The sequence below is a fragment of the Sphaerodactylus townsendi genome, linkage group LG13 (assembly GCF_021028975.2).
Source record: "Sphaerodactylus townsendi isolate TG3544 linkage group LG13, MPM_Stown_v2.3, whole genome shotgun sequence".
Classification (NCBI taxonomy): domain Eukaryota; kingdom Metazoa; phylum Chordata; class Lepidosauria; order Squamata; family Sphaerodactylidae; genus Sphaerodactylus; species Sphaerodactylus townsendi.
In genome coordinates this window covers 24,443,641-24,465,968 of record NC_059437.1, presented here as the reverse complement: position 1 = coordinate 24,465,968, position 22,328 = coordinate 24,443,641, and the positions used below count along the sequence as shown (strand labels likewise).

At 41.2% G+C, this 22,328-nt stretch overlaps 1 protein-coding gene across 8 annotated transcripts in view; it reads left to right on the top strand.

The window, feature by feature from the left end:
- Positions 1–21,370, top strand: part of MTMR1 (myotubularin related protein 1) — a 46,468-nt gene extending 25,098 nt beyond the window's left edge. For all 8 annotated transcript variants that reach the window (XM_048513945.1, XM_048513941.1, XM_048513943.1 and 5 more), the window contains 6 exons: positions 1,695–1,880; positions 4,097–4,303; positions 4,758–4,850; positions 10,610–10,723; positions 13,144–13,320; positions 20,642–21,370. In XM_048513945.1, the coding sequence (XP_048369902.1) occupies positions 1,695–1,880; positions 4,097–4,303; positions 4,758–4,850; positions 10,610–10,723; positions 13,144–13,320; positions 20,642–20,800 (936 nt within the window). In that variant the 3' untranslated portion in view covers positions 20,801–21,370. The remainder of the gene's footprint in view (positions 1–1,694; positions 1,881–4,096; positions 4,304–4,757; positions 4,851–10,609; positions 10,724–13,143; positions 13,321–20,641) is intronic.
- The last annotated feature ends 958 nt before the right edge of the window (positions 21,371–22,328 follow it).

The following is a 22,328-nucleotide window of genomic DNA, read 5'->3' as shown; positions in this document are numbered from 1 at the left end:
GTGCTTAGTTAAATGTAGCTTGTGGCAGCAAATATCTGATGCTTGCATATTTAGGACAGAAGATCATATGATATAAGGAATAAGCATACAGAACCAGTAAATATGACATTCATGAGAAATAAATTCATTATTATATTGTATTATTATCTAAAAATAATTGATTCCACTATCACATGTAAATCCATAACAGGTAAATGATCCTACTAAGTCAACACAAATCTGATTTTAGAGTCTGGGTTTAGAGAGGCTCAGTACATGAGAGTTTCTTACCTAATCTCCTGCCCTGGATTCAGTTCACAGACTTCAAAATAATTTCCCCCAAGAATAAAGAACTTGCATGAGTCTAGCAAAACTTGGCAGGTACATATAATACATTTCTTACTTTGACATTATTCTGTCTGTGAAGTAAAATAACACGAGCTGTGGCTAATGATCTAAAACTTGTATAATACAAAGCTTAGCAATTAAAATAAATTCCCACTCAAACACTGGAGAGTTTTCTGAGGTACTTTAACTTCAAGATAAGAATTAACGGGTTACTAAAACTGCTATCTTTCTTAGCAAGGGCATGGCGTGAGATCATGCAGGAAGCAATTCTTAAAAAGCTTGCACTTAAAACTACCTCTAAGAATTCATGGATAATTTAAAAAATGTGTTCTGATGTTTGTCATAACAGATGGGCGTCCTGGTTTCTGTAATTAGGCAGAGTGCTTTCCAGGCCAAATTCCTGCTTTCTTAACTGTGCTGTCTTTCCTGAGCCACTCCAGGGATTTTAAAACAAAAATCCATATGCTTCCACCACTTCTGTTTTTCAAGGTCTAACTCTAAGACTTGACAACTGTGGATTTTAGGAGACTGCTTAAAAATTAACCCCTTTCCCCAATATTAAGAGGCAGAGACTTTCATAGAGCATGGGTAGGCACACTCTTATTCTCATAACCCGAATCTTGCATTTTAAAGAAAGGGTTTATTTCCTAAAAGGAAAATCAGACATTTACTTGGCATTCAGTAACATTAGAACAGAAAATAATAATCAACAGCATGAAGGGGGCATTTCTACACTGATTTGTGCCAAATATAAATGTAGGTACATTGCTTTGTTTTCAAATTATTTCCAAGAACTTCTCAGTCCACTGAGCTTCTTCCAACTTGGAAGCTGCATTGTCTGCGCTCCCTAAAGAAGATATCCAGACAAAACACAAATACTATCCTACTCTGGGCTCCTTAAGTAACAAGAGAGTCAGATTTGTGCATTCAGGTAAATTGAAATCTATATTTTGACATACAAGTCTCTTGGGAGAAGAAAGTTGAGAGCTCATCACATGGAATAAAGCAGACTTAGGACAGTAATTCAACCCACAGTCCTATGCAGGGAGAGAGCTTCAATTTGATGGGCAGATGTTATTGGCTATTTATACCTGGCCTGGAAGGAAGGAAGATATATACAGTTGGCCTATGACAGAAGAAGATACATGTTTCATGTTCCAGTATGAAAGTTCCTTGACAGACCAAGCAAAAGACTTTTTTGGTGTAGCTTGAAAGTGGACTTTTAGGAAAACATACAAAATATTACCAAGGTGTCTGTAGCTAAAGTTCACTATTGATGATGCACTGTTATCAAGAACTAGTTGTTAGATATTTATTGTTGAAACCCTGAAATTATTTAAATAATTTATATAGATTTGTGTTTGCAGGCAAAAGGTGGGGGATATGAAAGTGAAAGTGCCTATCCAAATGTCGAGCTGATCTTCTTGGAGATCCCAAATATCCATGTGATGAGAGAATCACTTCGCAAGCTGAAGGAAATAGTTTACCCTACAATTGATGAGTCTCGGTGGCTGTCCAATGTGGAGAGTACTCACTGGCTGGAATATATACGGGTAATATCCCCCAACTTTTCTTTAAAGAGATAAAGTTTATCTCCTGTCTTTATTCTAATATTTTCTTTCCAAGATCTGAAAGGAGGCGAAATTGTGCTTTATTGCAATGTGGTTTTACATTATTGCTGTACTTTATTCCTTTCCCATTGTGGCATTGTGGTTAGAATGGGGCAGGGATCCCTGGCATGGTGCCTCTGGGTACCATGGTACCTGCCAACACCTTTTCTGGTGCCCGCCAACTGCTTTTAGGAAGTGAGTGCAGCCAAGTTGGGCTTTTGCCCAGCAAGACTTCTGATTGACTATAGGAGATTTGCTTGGTTTTGCAGATTTTTTAAAATGTTGCCACCAAAAGGATCTGCACTGTGTTACTGAAATTAAGTTGTGGCAATCATGTTATGACTCTTGCAACAGCCATTTTGTGGCAGCTGTTTTGTTCCTGCATCCACCATGCTCAGAATTCCACATGTCCAAGAAGGGTTATCTAAACAGTGGCGATTTTACCTCAGATTGGCTAGTACTTCTAATACACTGCTGGGTATCACTTTTACCTCAAGAAAAACTCTTAGTGGTGTAGTGGCTAAGAGCAGGTGCACTCTGATCTGGAAGAACCGGGTTTGATTCCCAGCTCTGCCACTTGAGTTGTGGAGGCTTATCTGGGGAATTCAGATTAGCCTGTACACTCCCACACATGCCAGCTGAGTGACCTTGGGCTAGTCACAGCTTTTTGGAGCTCTCTCAGCCCCACCCACCTCACAGGGTGTTTGTTGTGAGGGGGGGGGGAAGCGCAAGGAGATTGTAAGCCCCTTTGAGTCTCCTGCAGGAGAGAAAGTGGGGATATAAATCCAAACTCTTCTTCTTCTTCTTGGTTCAAGGTCTTGACTCCTAATCTACAACTTTATGATTTACCTCCCCTCGAGACTATTAAAACCTGGAACTATAATAAAATTTGTGAATGGGCGAATGATAAGGAAGCATGTCAGGACATTCAGTTTGCTCAGAATTCAAAGTTTTTGAAATGCTATTCTCCCTTTGAGCCAGTTAAAAAATTCTCACGATATTTATCTGAGCTTATGGATATATCACTAAGAACAGCATTTATGAGTACTCAATTTCAGACAATGCCCTCGACTTACATTCAGGGCAGATATAGTAAAATCTCTCCTGATCTTCATTTCTGCCTATGTGCCTGTAACCACGGAGAAGACCTTGACCACAATTTTTTCTATTGCCCATTATATGACAATATTTCATCTAGATTGAGCCATGTTATTCCACAGTCTGTGGAATCAAATGAGAATCACATCTGCTTTCTTTTGGTAGATGAAAACCTAGTGATTATATATAGGGTTGCCTCTTTTATTCATCTGTCAGTTAAATTAAGGAAAAGGTCAGTCCTGTTTTTGTCTGTGGAATTGATGATTGTCTTTTATCTTATTGCATATTTTTATTTTACTGTATCACTTTTATGGATTTTTATGTTATGTTATTAAGGCTTGTGGCTATAACACTTAATAAATATTTATATTTACACTAGATTTGTTTAAAGATTTTGAAATGGATACATTTCCTGGCACAGATGAACGGAATAAAACCTATTGTACATTGTTAACTAGATCATCAAACTGAGCACAGGGAAGCACAGATGCCTTATCAAGTCAAATACGCTAACAGTCTTCTAGCAGCAGAAAATTCCACACAGTGTAGTCTTTGTAGTATTTATGGAGGAGAATAATATAAGCCATGACAGCTAAACAAAATCTCTGTATTTAGAGGTGCCACACCTGTGAATCCCTGATGTTAAAGGACTGTGACCGCACTTATGAACTACCTGACACATTCAGCTTTTCATTGATAGAACTAGAATAGTAGATTACATCACTGTCACTGTTTGGGTATTGCAGTCAGTGACCAATATAAAACAATCAAACGAATTCTGGAAATGCATCAAAAAACATATTTAAAAACAATTTTCATCAATAAAACATATAGTATAATTAATAAATTAAAATGATATTTAAGCCACATCTTTACTTTGTTTAACATTAACCCCTCTGCTATACAAAGGTGCCATGTTTGGCCACCTGCTTCAATTCGATCTTGTGTTCTTCAGATAAGACCGCTTACGACAGAGTTTGCCTTTTTGTGTGTATACAATTTCAATATTTATTTAAATAAATAGTAAACATTTCAACCTGGTACTTTGCTTCTTTCTAAAGATGCTTCTTGCTGGAGCAGTGAGAATTGCTGACAAAATTGAATCGGGTAAAACATCAGTGGTGGTGCACTGCAGTGACGGCTGGGATCGTACCACTCAGCTTACCTCTTTAGCCATGCTCATGTTGGACAGCCATTACAGAACCATTAAAGGCTTTCAGGTTCTCCTAGAAAAGGAGTGGATGAGCTTTGGACATCGGTTTGCCATGGTAAGTTTAAAAGGTTTCCTCCCTTTATATCAATCCACTGTTCTTCATTCTGTCTGCGTTAGGACCTACTTTTTAATGGGGTAGGGCACTCTGTGTGACAAAAGATACAGTGTCTTGTTTTATTTTAATGTAGACTATTCCATATAATACGCAACTGCAGTTTGAAGAAATTTAGCTTTTCTAACCAGGCTAACCTGATCTTGTCAGATTCCAGAAGTTAAGCAGGGTCAGCCCTGGTTAGTATTTGGATGGGCAACTATAAAGAATACCAGGGTTGTGATGCAGAGGCAGGCAGTGCCAACCCATCTGAACATCTCTTGCCTTGAAAACCCTATGGGGTCACCATAGGTCAGCTGTGACTTGATGCCACCAAAAAATGCACTCCTTTCTTTTAAAACAAAATTTGAAAGAAGAGGGAGGCCTTACTCAGAAGATTCTTTGCTTCCCTTCCCAGCGAGTAGGCCATGGAGACGATGATCATGCTGATGCCGACAGGTCACCGATCTTCCTTCAGTTCATTGACTGTGTTTGGCAAATGACAAAGCAGGTGAGAGAATGCAGTATATTTATGGTAACTATTTCACTGTTTTTAATTCATTTAGAAGGCTGTATTTGCTTGAGAAGGATGCTATAGTTTTTCATTGCAGGGTTGTAACTGTGGGAGTTCACAGGAACAGCAAAAGCCCATGTTTAGTTAAGCACTCTGAAATCTAGATAGGATGCAGATGCACTAATTTAGACATACATATACATATCTTAGTTATCCCAAGCATTTGTATATTTTGGAAATTAATAGCTCAGTCATAAGCCATGGATGCTGGTATATCTCTGGTTCTGGTAGGATACTAGTGTAGCTCGGTTGTATTTGCTGGTCAGTGGAGAAAAGAAATGACAGCCTAACCTACGCCCATCCCCCACGGGCCAAAAACAGTGCCTTAGGAATGGTAAAAACACAGTTCCTGGGGTGCTGTTCGCACAACTGCTGCCTCTGCAACGAAACAGCACTGTGCTTTTCCCCCCGCAACCGGTGGGGAAACGCTGTTTTCAAAACTCGCTCAGTGAGTAAATTTTTTTGAAAACAGCATTGTGCAACCGGTGCTGAGCGAATGGCACCGAGTTGAGGGCGGCGCTTTTAGGTGCCCCCATTTTTTTCAACACTTCCCTTCCCTGCGCAGCTCTTCAGGGTCAAGGGGACATGCCTCCTGACCTCTTACCCCCAAGGCATTGCCATGGCTATGGGGGCGTGTCCCCTTGTCCCTGCGGAGCTGCGCAGGGAAGGGAAAGTCAGTTGTAAAACAAAATGGAAGTGCCTCCGTGCAAAGGCATGGCCGCTCTGGGACCGCCCACACAGAAGTGTGCAAATGGTCCTGGGGCTCCATCGGTATCATTTATACCGGTGTGCAGCCGCTTCTGTGGCCCACGCGGAACGGGCCATGGATAAGGGTTCAGGTCCCAGCATGGGAAGAATTGTCTGAGGTACAGCTGTTGGCAAATCAAGGGGGACACAGGCCACAGGACAACAGTAGGAGACTGCACACCTGCACTTTCACAAAAGGCATTCCTGCCACTTTCCCAGTAGCTCACTGAGGAAAAGCACTTGTGAGAAACAGGAACGAGCAGATTTGAATCCCACCAAGGGAAAGGTGGGTATAAGACAGAGCTCATCTTTTGGTCAGCTTCAAATCAGTCAGCTGCAAAGTAGGAGTAGAGTTGGAAGCTTTTTTAAAAAATTCTGAATGTAAAAAATGTGCTATTTTTAGATACTGCTGACCTCTGTTACAATTTTGTCTCTTTAGCCCATGTCTCTTTAGCCCATGGGATGGATAAGCTTGGTCTTAGACTATACAGATTGTTTGACTGGGAAATTGCTGCTGCAGTTTTTCGGTGACAAGCTACTTTACATATCAAAGACATCTAATTAATATATACAGACTCTGAGGTTTAAGCTATTCAGGATGAATTAATGATGCATTTGTATTTAACATTTGGATTTAGAGTAGATCTTTTATAAAGCGGATGATACTTGATGTCCTCGACCATTGCACAATAGAATAAAGGCACATAATTTGTTATACTTGAATTAATATAATTCCCAAAGCAAATTGTTTTTAGGAAGTTTAAATCAAATGATGCTACTTCAGAGTGATTGACAAAGTGAGCTTATAAAGTATTGTCGAAGGCTTTCACGGCCAGAATCACTTGGGTGCTGTGTGGTTTCCGGGCTGTATGGCCGTGTTCTAGCAGCATTCTCTCCTGACGTTTCGCCTGCATCTGTGGCTGGCATCTTCAGAGGATCTGAATTCAGATCCTCTGAAGACTCAACAAACCATACAACCAATGCTAAACTAATAAAAGCTCTACTGTTTTGCCTCCCTCTTGTAAAGTTTTCTTTTTAAAAGTATCCTCTCAAAGATAGAGAGTTGGAACCAAGCTCCTTTCTGCATGAGCCAAAGGCATTCTGCTCATGCAAGGAAGAGGAGTGTAATTTTCACAAATTGCACCCCTGGCCACTGTAAGCTGGTGACATTCATAAATCCCTTAATCCTCAAGTGCCACTTTTTTAGCATGGGAAGAGGGAGGAATGCAAAAGCTTTCAACAGAAAGAAGGATTTGGGGAAGCCCTGTTTCACAAGCAGAGTTCTGCTTGCAGTTTTCTGGATCCCTCTGAACTATGGCCAGCTTATTTCCTACGCGCTGGGAAAATGAATCAAGATCATCCCAGTTGGAGAACACCTACATTCAAACACCTGGCAATTGGCACTGTGGTTTCACCAAACTAAAAATTGTACTACCTTGGAGAGTGACAAAATGCATCTTTTTCCCTCTTGTGCCTCCAGAACACAGGCCATTCATTTGTACAATGGTAGTTTGACCTGCTGCGCTTGTGACTGCTTACTGAGCCAGTTGTCTGTGGTGAACTGGTAGGCTAAGTTCACATCTTAAGCACAAACTAAAAGCTTGAGAAGAAAGAGATGATAAATGTCTTGCCACCACCTGGCAGATGATTATATCATCAGACTATCATCCATGTTACCCAACAAGTGAGGGGTAGTAGTCCTGATTACATGGCACAGTGTGTGTTACGGTCTTGTTTCCAGACGTGTACTCTCTCTGGGTCAAAGGGTGATTTTGTTTCCTTTTGGTAAATGTAAGGTATTCTTGATCATACTTTTTATGCTGTTTTGCAAAAGGAGCCCAGGTGACTGGTTGTGCAGTTGCATCGTTCGCACCATCAGTTTTGAGACGAGGACAGAGGGCAAAAAACAACCAATACCTCTGAATCTCAAGAGAGAGCACAATGTGCATTGTTCTCAGCCAGAATAATGAGGCTGCTCTGGATATTGTTATTGATTATTGCTTACTTGTCATTAGGAGCACTGAAGAGTGAACCCAGTGAAGTGCATGTATTGTACATGACGCAAATGTGCACTGGAGCAGGGATTTGAGAAGTGCATGTATGACTTAAGAATATGCTTGACATAATGCCCCTCTTCCTTTCAGATGTTCCCTCTTTGAAAGCCCTGAATTAATTCTGAATTTTCTGTAGTTAGTTTTGTGAATTTAGATAATGCTATTAAAAAAACACCCCAACTTACATCCTCAGTACTCCCTTTTAGAGCATTTTTGTCCCGAAGTTTGAGCTTTTGTCATAGTGGTTACTTGGTGGAAAGATTCCCACTTATTTTCTTGTGCTTGTTGGTACTAATGTTTGCATGAGTAAAGTGTTTAATATCATCCTGTTCTTTACAGTACTGTCAGTTAATTATATTGGACACTGTTTCCTCTTTGGAAAAGTGTGCAACTATTTTCATTGGGGGGGAGCCTCATAATGCTTTAAACATCTGGAAGAAACAAAACCCTTTATTGGTAGGGTAACTCAGAACAGCCTTCTGGTTTGGATTTTATTTTACCTCCCTCCTCACTCATTTCTTGCTATAACTGTTTAGTTTCCCTCATGTAAAAGGCTGTGAAATAATTTTGTAAGCTCCATATGTGTGCAAAATCTGAATCCAGCAAGAAGTATGAAATACTGTACACATGAACAAGTCTAGTGAAAGAAGAGAATCTCAGGATACTGTTTTTTAACAGTACAGTCCTGTGAAAAATTACTCCAATCTAAGCTAACTGAAATTCTGGAATTAATCTGGAATATTTCTTCATAGTTTTTCATGTAGAGCGTTGATGAATGTCATAACCCAAGGGATCGTAAGATAAAAGAACCTTCTCACCTCCCATAATTTATAGCATCTCTACGCTTTGTGTTTCAAACTTTCATGGTACTTGTAGTGCTTATCTGACCATCTATTGCACTGTTGCTAAATTCATAGCCATAGTTTTAAAAAAGAACACATTTGAGGTTAAGAGAATACTGCTAGGATTGGAATTCCTTGCTGTCCTTATAGTTTATTTTGTGTAAAGGGGCACAAGGAAGAGATGTCCAAGAACACACAACTAATGGCAGCAGATTTCACAGAACTGAATTGGTGACAACCTGTTGAAACTCCCTGGGACCAGGTGTGACAGATCCTCATCTGGTTCTGTTCTCATGTTTTAAACTGGATGGAAGGCAACAAGGGGGCTTAAGGGTAGATGTGCTCAGCTTGTACATGGCATAGGCAATTGCCAGTGGCGTCTTCCAAGTTTTCAGCACAAACTTGTAACAGTCTAAACCATGTAAAATTTGTCATTGGCTGGAAGGCAAGCATTTTTGCTGGCTGGGTTATAAAATCTTGGCTTCACTCCAGTAGAACTGAATCTACACCACAACAGATGTAAAACATTTCAAGTGGAGTCCCTTTATGAGAAATGTCTAAGTTGGCCAACACTGGCAGACTCTCTGTATATTTGCAGAATCCTAGCATGAACCTATATTTGGGTACTGTGTGGTTTCCGGGCAGTATGGCCGTTTTCTAGCAGCATTCTCTCCTGACGTTTCGCCTGCATCTGTGGCTGGCATCTTCAGAGGATCTGATGTTGGGAAAGCAAGTGGAGTATATATATCTGTTGGAGTGTCCTGGGTGGGTGGAGAAACATTGTCTGTGAGTAACAAGGAAGGCAACCAGGTCAATAGTTGAGGGCATCTGAATAGAAGTATGAGTAGCAATGAAGACTATAGCATGGGAGTAACAATGGAGATAGCAAGGTCACTGGTGGGAGCATCTGAATAGAAGTATCCTGGCCTTTGTTTCTTTTTGTCTGCATAATTGTTTGTGTGGAGCTGGTTCAGACGCAATATCTTACGACTCTAGTATTTTTCAACTTTGAGCAGCCAAGTTCTGGAATTCATTTTCATAGTTTCTTCCTTTCTGTTAAAATTGTCCCATGTGTGCTTACATGGATGTCAATTGCTTCTCTGTGTAGTCTGACATGGTAGCTTTCCAGAGTGGTCAGAATTTTCCTGTTTTCAAAATAATATTCTATGTCGGGTTGGTTTACATCGTGTGTTCAGCAGGTTGCAACAATCCTCTTTACTGGACAATGTTTCTCCAACGACCCAGGACACTCCAACAGATATATATGACAGGCACAATGCTCTTAGAGATCAAAAGGCCTCTGAAGATAACATGAACAAATGCAGGCGAAACCTGCCAGGATCTATTGCTCCTAGATTACCCCAGACTCCCTCAACTGAGCCTCTATATCTCACCAGCCTTCCAACCAGCAGCCGGGCTCCCTTTAATCGACCCGTGAAAGCCTTCGACAATACAATGAACCTATATTGTTTAATACCTTCCTATCCTTAATGGGCTGCAACTGAGATTCTGTGTAAATTCTGGTTGCCTTTTTGGTGTATGTAAAAGTATTTTGCTGTCATTCTGGTATAATGAAAACAGTGTTTTGGGTTTAGTGGGTCATCCTCCCTTCCTGATGTTTCCCCCTAATGTAGAGTTTAAGCTATAGTAACTTAATAGTGAAACCTGCTGCCACCATGTCCCACCCTGCCTGCTTCCATTTAGTTTAAAAAGGAAGACCAGAGAACCTCAGGTGGGGAAATGGAGGCTGTTGTCTCTTTAATGGAGGCTGTCTCTCTTTAATTCACAGATGTGATAATACAGCTCCTTTAGGGGACCTTGATAAGCAGTCCTCTTTCAACAGTTTGAATGAAAGTGCCAAGGGCTGCCAAGTCCTTCCTTTCTTCTGGCAATCTCTGCAGTTTTACTATTTCTTGGAGACTTTGTAATCTTTAACACTGCATTTTCCATTCGAAATTTCTTCTCTTCTTAGAGAGAAGGGAGGTATTTAAAGGGAAACGGGATTGTTTTCTCTTTAGCAAAAACTTAACAAAACATTTTATTGTTTCTTTAGTTTCCAGCAGCCTTTGAGTTCAACGAACTGTTCTTGATCACCATTTTGGACCATCTTTACAGCTGTCTCTTTGGCACCTTTTTATACAACTCTGAACATCAGCGAATTAAAGAGGTAAATCAGCTGTGTAATGATTTTATACACAGAAGCAGGAAAGGAAATAAAATAATTTTTGAGGCTGTTTTGCTTGTTTTGTAGAGCTGAAAAGTATTTAAATGTGACCTAGAAATGAATTTTCAGAATTCTTTTGATGTGCAGAATAGCCTCCAAATGCCACAGATGATACAGTTTTGGAGTCAGCGCTGATTGAATGCTATTCCCACTCTTTAAATTGATTAAAATTTCTAGCCAAATTTGGCAGCTCAGCTTGTGCCAGAGCATCACTTGAAACTGAACTGAGCATCCCTCAGAAGGAAACATGCTGTGTCTTTTTTCATGGCCTGGGGGTTTTGATGCACAGGTCTTAAATGAGGAATCATCAACCCAAGAGCAAACTGTTACTTCCACTCTGGGGAAGTGTAGACTAGTCAGATCTGTTTTGTCTCCAGTACAGTTTGTACTCATTGGCCCTGTCCCTACAGATGTTTTTTTTTCCCCTACCCAGGAACAGGTAGGAAGAAATCCTAATTGACTTTACACCCTTTTTTCTTGTTCCAGGCTAGAAAGTAACACGTGGTCCAGTGGTCTAGCACAGTAGTACAGCACATTCTTTGCATTTAGAGAAAAGCCATAGAGAGCCATTCTAGTCAGTAGAGGCAGTTCTTGGCTGTAGACAGTGTACATGAGAAGCACTTCATTGCATTGCAAGGGACTTTCTTGAATTCCTTATCTGAGTTCCATGATGTCCCTGAATAAGCCTGAGTTAAGAAATGCCTGTGGGAAGTAGATTCAGGAAGGTCTTGAGTGCAGATGAACCCAGCATTTTATTTGTGTTGTTTTTTAAGTCTGTAATTCTAGTCCTAGTGCACTGATTATTGGATGTTTTATGCTATCCTGACCTGGATAACTCTGGACTAGCCTGATCTATCCAGATCTCTGAAGTTAAATAGGATTGGCCCTGGCTAATGTCTGAATAGGAGTCCTCCAAGGAATACCAGGGTCAGAACACAGAGGCAGGCAATGGCAAACCAACTCTGAACATCTCTTACGTTAAAAGCCCTATGGGGTCACCATGAGTCAGTTGTGACTTGACTCTCAGCAAGAAAGGCGAGCTACCAATCAAATAAATAAAGTAAAATTTGATCCCAAGTTACTTTGTACACAGAAGATGCAGAGTAAACGCATGGCTTAACCAGAAGCTCATTCCCTCTTTATACCAGCAAGAAAAATATTTGTGAAAACGAAGACTTTGTGTGTTTGATCTGGTGTGCATCTGGTTTAAGTGACTGATTTAGAACTGCCAGTTTCATGATCACACCACAAGATGGGGCTGTATTATGTGAGTATTCTCACCAAGTATGAGCTTACCAGCCAGCTCCCTCTCATGAATGGATAATCTAATGCAGCTCCCTTTAAAAAATGCAATTTAAGAGACAACTGTAGTGGAAACAGATGCTTTATAGCATCAAAGGAGTATAAAATTGCAAGATGAAGCTGATAAGAATTCAGATTCTGAAACCTTGATTTAATAATGGTTTTATGGTGGTGTTTGTGTTTGGTTATAGAATTTAAGGACCCCTATGAATAAAGCAAAACATGGATATTTAATTAAAAACACAATACTTAGGTAGGTGTAGGAGACTGTAGATAACAAACATTGCTTTGTTGATTGAATTTTGTAGGATGTGTTTTTGCTGACTTCCAAATATTTTATTTTGCTACTTTCACTGTTGTTTTTGCTTACTTGAGATTGATAGTATTCAGTGCTAAAAGCACACCTTTGTTTCTCCAAACCCATTACTCCTTAAACATACCTAAATTGCATCCTCTTGTTACGGATACTCCAAGGAAATAAAATTCAGCATTTTCAAACGTCTCATATTTGAAATATTGTAGTCAATAATGACTACTGCATCAACATATGGCTACTTTTTTTTTTTTTGTAAAAGAACCATACTCGAAAACCATTTCAGGACTATCAGATTTCCTTTTTGTTAATTCAGGCACTTTTAAAAATTAATAGCTTTTGTGTTTCATCTTGGAACAGAGGTTTTCAAAGCAGGTCCCTAGGAATCCTGGCATTACAGATAAGCTCGTCAAGGATTCCAGGCGTCCTTGAAAGACTGCTTGTCCATTTGTGCTGACCGTGTACGCCCCAGGGATCTCTTTGGCATGTTCCTTCCAGAGTGTGTTTGAGTGCGGCAAGGCCTTCTACACTATATTCTTAAAGGTAAAAGTGAGGCACAACCAGTCTGGTTTGAACCAAGATCCTCTGTGCAGAAGGCAGGGCACCTGCAGGAGAACCAACAGGATTTCCCAGCAGATAAAGTCATGAAGTTACATTGTCCTATGAATAATATGCTTTGAGAAATGATGTTATTCCCAGAGCATTCCTTGCTAATGTGCTTAACAAAAATATATATTTGTATCTTTAGGAAATTGCTGCAAGGTCCGTCTCTTTGTGGTCGTACATTAATAGCCAACTAGATGAATTCAGTAACCCTTTCTATGTAAACTATGAAAACCACGTTCTCTATCCAGTTGCCAGTCTAAGCCATTTGGAACTATGGGTAAACTATTATGTGCGGTGGAATCCACGAATGAGGCCCCAGGTATGCTTTTTTCCTCCCTTTCCTTCTTTTTATTGAAACAGATTTTCATTTTGGTTGTGGTGGGTTTTCCAGGCTGTGTGGCTGTGGTCTGGTGGCTCTTGTTCCTAACGTTTCGCCTGCATCTGTGACTGGCATCTTCAGAAGTGTATCAAACGTCTCTCTGTGATATACCACCTCTGAAGATGCCAGCCACAGATGCAGGCGAAATGTTAGGAACAAGAGCCACCAGACCATGGCCACACAGCCTGGAAAGCCTACCACAACCAGTTGAATCTGGCCGTGAAAGCCTTTGACAATAGATTTTCATGTTCTTTGCAGTTTTTAATGAAAATGTAACACTAGTGAGACAGCTGTAACCAAAGCTCAGATTGCATAAAGCAGCATTCATGTGGTGTGGGTTGGTTAGCTGGAGAGAGACTCTTCTCTCTGGGTAAAACATCACATTTGAACATGCAACAGCTGAGGAGACCCACACATTTTGGATGACCTTATCTTCAAAGCCAAACATTACTTGTGGTCGCCACTGTCTTCATCCTCTTCTGTGACACATGCAGAGAATTCCAATGCAGCGATATTTCACTTCACACCACTCTTCCTGTTATATCTGAATTACAGAAGTCTGATGGCACCTTAAGACCAACAACATTGGTTCCAATCTCTGCATTAATGAATCAGGGCTCAGATGTATGGAAGTACTTTCCACCAGACTTGTGTTTAATTTTGCTGCTGCAGACTAACATAGAAATGTTAGTTTCAGGGTATCTCCAAAATCTGATGCATAGAAAAACTCACCCTTCCTACAAGTTGTCTGCATGTGCCAGACAGCTTAGAGCACAGAATCTTTCTCTTCCATTCAGCATGAAATAAAAGACTTTTCTTTTTCCATCCTGTCTCCCCTTCCTCCATCAAGTCTGCGTAATGTGTGGAGGTAAGTGCTGGCACAAAGTTGAAAACATCCAAGGATGAGAAGTTGCCAGAAAGATTTTTGGTTGCCAGAGACAATAACATCTGTAATTCTCTTAACAGTCACCATACATATGATCCCCTCCCCTCCTAACGTCCAGGATAACTTCGCTGTGTCGCTCTGCATAATGTGAAGTGACAGGAGAGCACTTAAAGCTGAGATTCTCATGTAGGGTACAATTCTGCATGAAAAAGATGGAACTGGTTCATACATAACTCATCAATGTTTGGTTTCTAATTGAATTGCATTGTGGCTGAGGTGATGTGAAAATTCTGTGGCTCATTCTTGCACACACTCCTCATTGTTGGCTGGAGGGATGAACATGTACTTGTGACCAAATCTACAGTCTCCTGTGGAGTGTCCATTCTAAATGGATTGTTGTTACTGTCCTTTGGTCTTATAACATTATTGTGTGTTCTTTGAAACTTGTGTTGTTCCTGAAGTGTGCTTTTTATTTGATAATCACTGCTGAAAGATTATTGTGTCACACTCCCTCTGTGGATTGGATTAGTTGAGGTTCCTGCTCCTTTTTCAGTTGTCTCTACCAGGTAAACAGATGCTGAAGGAAGAGACACTTGCAAACAGCCTGTGCCAAGTACAAGGCATTCAGGCAAGCTCTTTTCCAAACCTTTTGGGCAGCAGTACTTTAATAAGCTAACTACAGATCCAAACTGGTTGGTGTACACTTCAAGTAGTTCAGTGCCCCTGTTGCTTATCATGGGAGCAGTCTTAACCAATGGGCAACAGGGGAAATTGCTCCAGGCTGCATGCTGGGGAGAGGACTGACCACTGAAGCTCCTCCCCCCCTCTCCGCAATGAAGGAGGGCAGCTAGCTTGGTGGCAGCAGCTGCTTGTTCCTGTCTCACCTGAGACTCAGACAGCCAGCTTCTGCTGGTGGCAGCAGCTCCACTCATCTTGCATGAAGCAAGAGCTGTTCCTTGCTTGGACTATGCAGGCAGGGGGTGTTCGCAGGGGTGGAGGTGGAGGGGGTGGTAGTCATTCTTAGGCCAGCTTGGATTTTTACCCAGGGCCTCAGAATTACCAACTGTCCCTGGCTCGCCATTGATGCATTATGCTCACTTGAATACAACAAGAACACAAACAGTGCTTGAGTAGAAGTTATTGGGAATAGGGTAGATGGGGTAGCATAATAGTGACTTTTTAAAAGCATTTTTAAATACTGTGGTTTTTAATTGTAATCTGCCTTGAGCAGGTCTCTGAAGAGGCAACGTAGAAATATTCTACATAAACAATTAAATAAATTAAGGTGTTGGATTTAGATTGGGGAGGTCTGGCTTCAGATCCCCTCTCTGGACATAGATCACCTTGGACCAGCCACACTCTGTCAGCCTATCACCTACTTCATGGGATTGTTGTGAGCAGGGCAAGGGGGGTCCACTTCTGCCATGTCAGGCTCCCTGAAGGAAGGCTGGAGTGACTGTGAAGAATGAATTAACCCTTAATAGGCTCTTCTTGGAGAAGCTGGGACAGGTCTTCTTTCAAAGCTCTTTTCGAAACCTTGTGTCAAGGATTGAGCCATTTTATCATTTAGTGCTCAATCTTTTTATCTTTGAATTTTGTGCCGCTGTACAAGAAAGAAACTTTGGACCCCAAAGCTGCATAATCGCTAATTGCCTCACAGGACCTATTGGAAAGTCTCATTTTTCCTGCCAGCTTGGATTACTCATTTGTGCTGACTCTTCTTTTCCTTCCCTTCCTGAAGTCAGACAGTCTTTTTACGACTGCTAGTAAAAGTACCTAATCCCTCTCTCTGGAATACCTGAACACCTTTTGTGATGGTGTATTTTCTTGCTTTTCCTCAGTGTGGATTTCTTTTGGAAATCATTTGGTTTAAAAATGCAAAATTGCAAGAAGTTTATGCTTCTGATAAGATGCCAAAGATTTTGCTAAGCACATTGGTTCAGCCACAAACTTTAAACGTGAAGGTTTTGCCACAGTGATATAAAATACTGGCTTGAGTCCTGCCCAAAACACTCCATACCAAACTGTTTATGTTCCTATCTCATGTTTGCTTGAATTATGAACTTAAATTCCTACTAAAGCTCGTGCATTCCCTCTTGAGCAGTGGTTCTCAACCTTCCTAATGCCGCGACCCTTTAATACAGTTCCTCATGTTGTGGTGACCCCCAACCCTAACATTTATCCATTTTACAGATGGAGAACACTGATGCAGAGAGTCTTAGGCAACCCCTGTGAAAGGGTCATTTGACCCCCAAAGGGGTCCCAACCCCCAGGTTGAGAACCACTGCTCTTGAGCATTTTAGTAGTAAGTCAGAAAAGGACTCCCGGAAACATTAGGGTAATATCATGCCAATAATGCTGCCTTAGTAATGCAGCCTGGAACGCCATCCTGGCCCTGTGGTCATGATTACTGACATGAAGGATAGGGGAAAGAATACTTGCAGTCCTGAGGAAGTGGATCAATCCATGCCTTCTATACTTTAAATAACAGTTCTGGGTCCTTTCCTTTTTTAGAGGGATTCAAAAAGCTTTAAGAAGTGGCAACCGCTTGACAGAATGCGCATTTAAAAGTAGGAGATGACTTACCAGTGTGAGAACTTGATGAGGTTAGCTTGGTTGTATCTCTTGTTCGCAAATGGAACAGCAGTGGGATGGAAACAGTCGAAGCATCCCTTACAACTGAGATGACATAAAAGAGGAAGTCACTCAACAGAGCAGAGGGTGGTGGGTTTTGTTGTTTTTCGGTGTGTAGCATGAAATGGGTTAGACATGAAACACAGCACTTTCGTTGTGCCATGTTATCATGTGCATTCTGCCCTCTGATACTCCGACTCTTCAGACTGACTTCACGTGAACAGCCTCTGTCAATTTGCAGCCAGTTTGATCCGACTCTGCTGACGATGTTTGTCTTCTCTCTGATCTTGAAATATTTTATCGTTCCCGAAGTGAGGGTGGACTCTGTTGAGTCCTAGTATCCATTCATTCCTTTGTTGTGTCTCTCCTTTTCAGACTCAGTTCCTTTCTTCCTACGAAGCATGCTTTCTCTGTGCTGTAGGATCTAATTTTGGCACTTGCTTTGTGCCGTTTCAGTTTATATTTCCAGTAAATTTTAGCTATACGCCTCCTATAGTAGCAGCTGCTTAAGCGTGCCTACTTTGGGAAAAAATGCAGCTTTCATCTTCAGTACTGGACTGTTTGTGTTAATGCCCCATTTTGGGGATTAAAAGCAGTTCTGCCAGACTGCTTGTTGAAAGGGAGGCAAACAGCAACAGCGGTTACTCCAACACATTGTCCTTTTGAGCAACTCGTGTTTTCAGGCTTTGATTCTCTAGAACAGTCTGACATGCAGCTTTACTGCACAACTTAAGGCTTTGCATTGCTTCTGGCTCCTGCATCAAAAGGCCCACTGCCTTCTAGGCAAGCAAAGGTGTGGTCTTTGACCTTTGGGGCCTTCTCATCGCAAGACCGGCAAAGTGAGCCCACAGTTTCTGTTACGGAACTGCCTTGATGCAGCTGGGTTATGTAGGAATGATTTCTCTGGCGTTTTGAGGTCTGAAAGCAGTTTTTAGTTTTTCAGAGTTGGAAAGGGTGCAATAAGGTCATTGTGCCATGTACGAGCCCTACACTACCTACCTGCCACTTTTTGTGGCCTGCCAGATGCTTGGCAAACTTGCCTGTGTTTCATTTGCCGGCAGAAACAGCCATAGGAAGTTGATGGATCCCCTGATGCACGGAGTTCAGCGTATCACAAATTCTGCTGGCTTGGTGCACATGTTCAGCTGGGGGTGGGGAGTCCCCCTGTTTTTGCAATTCTTTGAAGAACTGCCATTCCTGTTTGACCAGAGCAATATGAACTGCAATGGTCCTGCCATATCCCCTCCACTCTGCCTTCTGTTTCCGAGCCTTCAAGAGTTTGGGATCGCACTGCAAAGGAAGCAGTGGGCTTTAAAATCTCTGCAGCCTTCTCTTTTATCTCTCATTGCCAAAATGGTTTCAAAAAGTGCTTTGAGAAGATGATATGCGTTCACTGCTGAACGATTTTCATTTGAATGACTGTCCTTGAGCTAGTAAAGGAAATTGCAAGAATGCACAGTCTCCATCCAATTAAAAGCTGACAGGAATGTAAGAGAAATCATCATTATGCTGCCTTTTATGCTTATCCTTGTCAGTACAGATTTCACTGAGGTTCACCATGCTGAAAGCATGGGAGAAAAGAGGTATCTTCTACACATGCCAGCGTTTCGATACTATTTAGCAGGCCTTTTGTGGCTGTGTTGGTTTGTGGCAGGTTTGCCTGTGAGCCAGAAGCTATACTGATTGTGTGTTCCCTCTCATGTGTGTGCATTATATCACACTGTTGCCCACTAGACTAGTATGAGTGTGTGACCTCATTTTTACTAATCCACAGGATCTATTTATAATTAGCAACACAATGGAAACAGGATTGAAGATTTAGTAAACTCAGAAACATGGAAGTGTTCCATTGACTAACCCAAAGCAAAATGAATGCTTGCACACTTGGTTGGATTACATGGAATGCAGCCTACACTGTTGTAATCCATAGTCTTTTCAGAACAATTGATTGTGATTTTGATGCATTTTTACCAGATGTTATGCCATACAGTAGGGAACAAACCGCAGCTGACAAAGTGCCTAAGTGCTGTATGACTGGTCCTTGCTTCAAATATGGCCTCTGTTCCAAAGCAGTTGAACCTCATTCCTGTTGTGTAGGACCCTAGGCACTTCCTTGACTTGGGAGTTAATAAAACTCCCTTTTTTTACATTAAAGACCATTTCAGGAATAAAATGGCTTTTAATATTCCTTGAGTAGCTGTTAGTAGATTTTTCCCCCTATTCTGGCTGTGGGGTCCTTTGTCCCCAACAAAGAAAATAACTTTTCTTAATACATTGGTGTACTGGTGTAGTGGTAATAGTAGCAATTTAATTCATGGCCCTGAAGTGGCGATTAATCTTTTTATCACTTCAGGTATTTATTGGTGCTAATGACTTCAAACATATTTGTAGCCTAATTAAGTTAGTTAAGAAAGAAGCTGTAAGAGCTGGTGAGAGAACGGCTAATCAATTTTATAGCAAGATTAGAGCATTAATGATTTCCCCCCCTGAAATTACCAGTGGATGCAAAATTCTTCCCAGGGTTCATGTCCACCCTGCCGTAATGTTTCCATGCTGAACACTGAAATAGAGCAAAGGTGGGATTGTCTTTCCTGTCTGGAATGTTCAGCTGCAGAAAATGTGTACCGGTTGCAAAGTGTTGCCTAGCAGCACACTGTAAGCCGTCCATATTGATACTCAGAATTCACAAAAGGAAGAAGACCTCCTCCTCCTTCAGGAATCCAGCACTGCACCAGCTCATTGAACGCCAACCAGAATGGTTTCGAGTATGTTCTTCACCTACTAGGCTTCAAGCTTGCCTGCAGATTATGCCTTTTGACATGCATGATGTTTGGCCTTCTTCCAAATATATAAGTTGGAAATTCACTGTTGTTTTTTTTTAAAGCCCCAAAGTTCAAAGATAGCCTTATTTGTTTTGCAGGAGAGCAGGTCTCAAAAATAGGTTCCTGAGTTAAGCCCCATTTGCTAGACCTCAGGAACTGTTCCCCAGTTGTCTCTGACCAATTTAACCAATGTGTTTTGCTGCCCTTTCTCTAAGTGTAAAGCTGGTCAGAACTCCCCATTAGTGTCATATTTCTTTGGAGGAAACAGTAATCTGTTTATTTAATGTACAGAATTGCAGGGTGCAAAAGTAAGCCTGCAGTTGATATCCAAATTAACAACAGCATTGGCGGCCTACCCTAAAAATGCAGGATCTCTTACAATTTTGACAAACCCAAACTGCTTTCAAGGTGTTGTTGTGTATATATCCATTTCCCTCTTTTTCCTTTGTCTGAAATAATCCTTTGTCTGAAATAATAAATAGAAGATATTATAGCTTTATTGCATTTGTGGCAAAAGATCAAAACGTTTTCAGGAAATATGGGGAGACTCCCTATTGAAGATTTTCATAACAGCTTTTCATGTTTAGCAAATTTGGGAAGTCATGTTCCTTTCCCCAAAAGAATGATGAGAAAATATGAGACTACTAATTGTCGTCTTCCGGCCTTTCTCCCTTTTTATGAGCCTTTGCTGTTTGTTTGCCAGTTGATAGTGCAATCCTACGTAGGTTCTTTCTGGTTCTATGCCCCTTGAAATTAGTGGGTCTAAGTTCGAATTCCTGCATGAAAGAGAATTATATTCCAGTTGTGAACACTGAGGAGGAAACTAGAGAGATCATTTAATCATTTAAACTATAGCACTAGCTTTGCCTTTTTTGTACTGCAATAGAGAGAATACTGATTTTTAAAAATCTGTTCACAGATGCCGGTTCACCAGAATCTGAAGGAGCTCCTTGCCATCAGAACTGAACTTCAGAAGCGGGTGGAGGAATTGCAGCGAGAAGCAGCTACGCGCTCCATTTCTTCTTCATCAGATAGGGGGTCATCTCCTGTAGCCACACCCGTACACACCTCTGTCTGATGCGTGACTGGAATCAAGGTACGGCTCTGTTACAAATGCATTCTGGCCCGCCGAAGACTTCCGTGCCCACTGAGGGTTGTGGGGTGCTGACACCTGATCCTGCTGACCGTCTGTTATGCTGAGGCCGACAAGTGTTTCCCTGTGTGCAACACTGTAGAGAGGATGGTGGTTGCTAGTTTCCCTGTGTGTCTTTGATGTGTTTAACTGAATTTACAATTGAAAAGTTAACTTCCTCTTAAAGCAACCTGCAACAGAACAGTCTGAAGCTGGGGCTCCATCTGTCAGGCAAAAGGTGCATTTGGCACCCTGCTGCCTCTCCCAGTAAGAAGCCCCCCAGGGATGGTCAAGCCTGCCACGAACCAGAACAGAGCGATAATTTCTGACTGGAACCTGCCTGGTTCCTTGGTACTTAATATAATCATTGGATGGTTGTTGTTGGTTTTTATAATTCACAGCAAATATTATGTTCCGTGAAACAGTTGAAGATAAACTGATGCACTTTGAAATGAGTTTAATTTTTAATACTACAGCCAGTTTTATATTTTGAATAAACACGCCATTTAAAATGAACAGGATTTGCCACTGTGAGATACCTGGTAGCTGTAATATTGTCTTGGAATTCTGAATTGTTGAATGCTATTTTTTTCCACAAGTTTTCCCACTTTCATCCACATAAGTAAGACACTGAATTTAACTCCACATCATTGGTATATCTGTACAAAATAACTTTGGCTGAGCCTGACAGTTAAATGTGTAAATTGCAGGTACAAATGCTGTTTACCATATCATGTCAAAAGCCGTACACACAAAGGATTTCTGTTTATGAATAGAAGGCCAAATAGACCTTCCAGCGATGTCTGAAAAGACTCAAATGTCCCTTTATACACTTTTCAGGTGTTGGGAAGCTAGTAAATTGTAATTATTACAATAGATATGTTTTTAAGGAAATCAGTATAACTGGCTTCTTCAAGACAATAAAGGCTGCTGTGTTTTTCCCACTGCTGTTTGATAAGTTTGGCCGAGTCCTTGAATCCCAGTGATAAAGGTGGGCTACGAGTGAAGCAAATGAATAGATTCATTTTACCTGCCTTTCATATAAAAATATCTAGCCAACTGAAGCCAGAGGTACCACAACTGCGGAGTTTGTGGCACTACAGGGTCAGGCAACCTGCAGGCTTTGAGGCAGACCCAGGCCTGCGCTCCCTGAAGCGGCCTCTGCTCTGAAGGGGGGCAAACCACGGAGGAACTCTTTGTTTTGAGAATCTCGCATTTATACATCACCTGTGGCAGCTGGTAACAAAGTTGGCCAGCACACATTTCTTTGCTTTCTTCTGAAGAGCTGGTAAACTCTAATGAGGAGAACCAGGTTTAATTCCCTACTCCTCCTCATGAGCGGTGGACTCTAATCTGGTGAACCAAGTTTGTTTCTCCACTCTTCCACATGAAGCCTGCTGCATGCTAGTCACAGTTCTCTCAGAACTTCATTTTTTATTTCTTTGACCAGTCTTTTCTTTTCTCCACGACACTT